General features: G+C 39.6%; 1 protein-coding gene across 1 annotated transcript; it reads right to left on the bottom strand.

The window, feature by feature from the left end:
- LOC306713807 (histone H2A-like) lies at window positions 1–384 on the bottom strand (the record flags this gene model as incomplete). The annotated part of the gene is made up of 1 exon (XM_079183639.1): window positions 1–384. The coding sequence occupies one exon, from the start codon at window positions 382–384 to the stop codon at window positions 1–3; it is 384 nt and encodes a 127-aa protein (XP_079039765.1).
- Between the last annotated feature and the right edge of the window lie 1,221 nt (window positions 385–1,605).

Here is a 1,605-nt window from a genome sequence, read left to right as displayed (position 1 = left end):
CTACTTCTTGGCGGTCTTCTCGGTCTTCTTGGGCAACAGCACCGCCTGGATGTTGGGCAGCACGCCGCCCTGAGCGATGGTCACTCCGCCCAGCAGTTTGTTGAGCTCCTCGTCGTTGCGGACGGCCAGCTGCAGGTGACGGGGGATGATTCTGGTCTTCTTGTTGTCGCGGGCAGCGTTCCCAGCCAGCTCAAGGATCTCAGCGGTCAGGTACTCCAGCACCGCCGCCAGGTACACCGGAGCTCCGGCACCGACACGGTGGGCGTAGTTGCCCTTCCTCAAGTGTCTGTGGACACGGCCGACGGGGAACTGAAGTCCGGCACGAGAAGACCTGGTCTTGGCCTTCGCTCTGACCTTTCCGGCTCCCTTTCCTCTTCCAGACATGTTGTAGATAGGTTAAGACTGCTTCGGCTAAGAGAAGAAGAATATTCCTCCGCTGCAGAAGCTCAGACTATAAAGGCACGTCTGCTCGCTCATTGGTGCGGTACATGAGTACGATCATCCAGTCAGAGACGACTGCGTCACCCAGCAAAGCACAAGACTCCCGCCCGAAGTGCGAATTACAAAATAAGACATCTCGGGTAAAAATGCACACATTAGCAAAATAACACAACTCGAACATGTATAAAGAATAACATGTAGTCCAATTTACATGATGACATAAAAAGAAAATACAGTGAAGTAATGAAATCACAATAATCAGCACATCATTATATTTTAAGGAGATTTGAACATAAATTTGAATAAAGATTTAGAGCTTAAAAAGTATTTATTACGTGCTTCTTATATTACATAATGTAAATACATAAAGTGAGATTATATTTAACATCAGCTGTTAAAGAGACATGTCTCACCTCATCCAGAGTCAAAGTATGTTTCTATGATTACTAAAGAGATGATATCATTATATTATCATTATTCTTATTCTCCATTGAGTCATTTAATGTTAATAGTGAGAAATGTCGTCATAAGTTCTCAAGAATTATAATTGTTAAAGTGAGTAAAGCTGTGAAACAAACGTAGTAAAGTCACAATATTTGGAGTTAAATGTAATAAAATGTAGTATAACATTGTCTGAGAAGAAAATAATCAAGTAAAGTACCTCATATGTGTACTTAAGTACGTCACTTTATGTGTACTTAGTGAAATAATACGGTGACTCTACACTGTGTAAGGTTTTATATATTTCATGTGTGCTTCTTAAACCGTCTTTAGTTTGATTTCAGGCTTCTAATCTATATTTAAATGAAGCTTATTATCAGCGATGTGTGTATTAAATGTAATATGTTTTAAACTGAAGCAACAATGTTTTCGGGCAGTTTGCTTCTCATTATACATCATTTGCTTTATTGATATTTGCATTAGATGTAGATAATGTTTCTTGTTTTATTCTGCAGCTCAGTGTGTTAGAGTGATTGTGTTTAAACGTATTCAGTCCTCAGCATAAATGAAGGATGTTATGTTCAGCCATTGTAACTACTTACATGACAATAAATAAACATATTTCTAACAATAATAATAATAATATTCCGGACTTGTGCTCTTTTGGTGTATGTGGGTGGCTCTTAAAAGAGCCTTTTTGGTTGCTGTGAAACTTGTGGAAGT

Source organism: Pholis gunnellus (assembly GCF_910591455.1).
Source record: "Pholis gunnellus genome assembly, chromosome: 22".
Taxonomy (NCBI): domain Eukaryota; kingdom Metazoa; phylum Chordata; class Actinopteri; order Perciformes; family Pholidae; genus Pholis; species Pholis gunnellus.
Note: the sequence above shows the minus strand (reverse complement) of the source record. Positions and strands in the feature narration are given on the sequence as shown.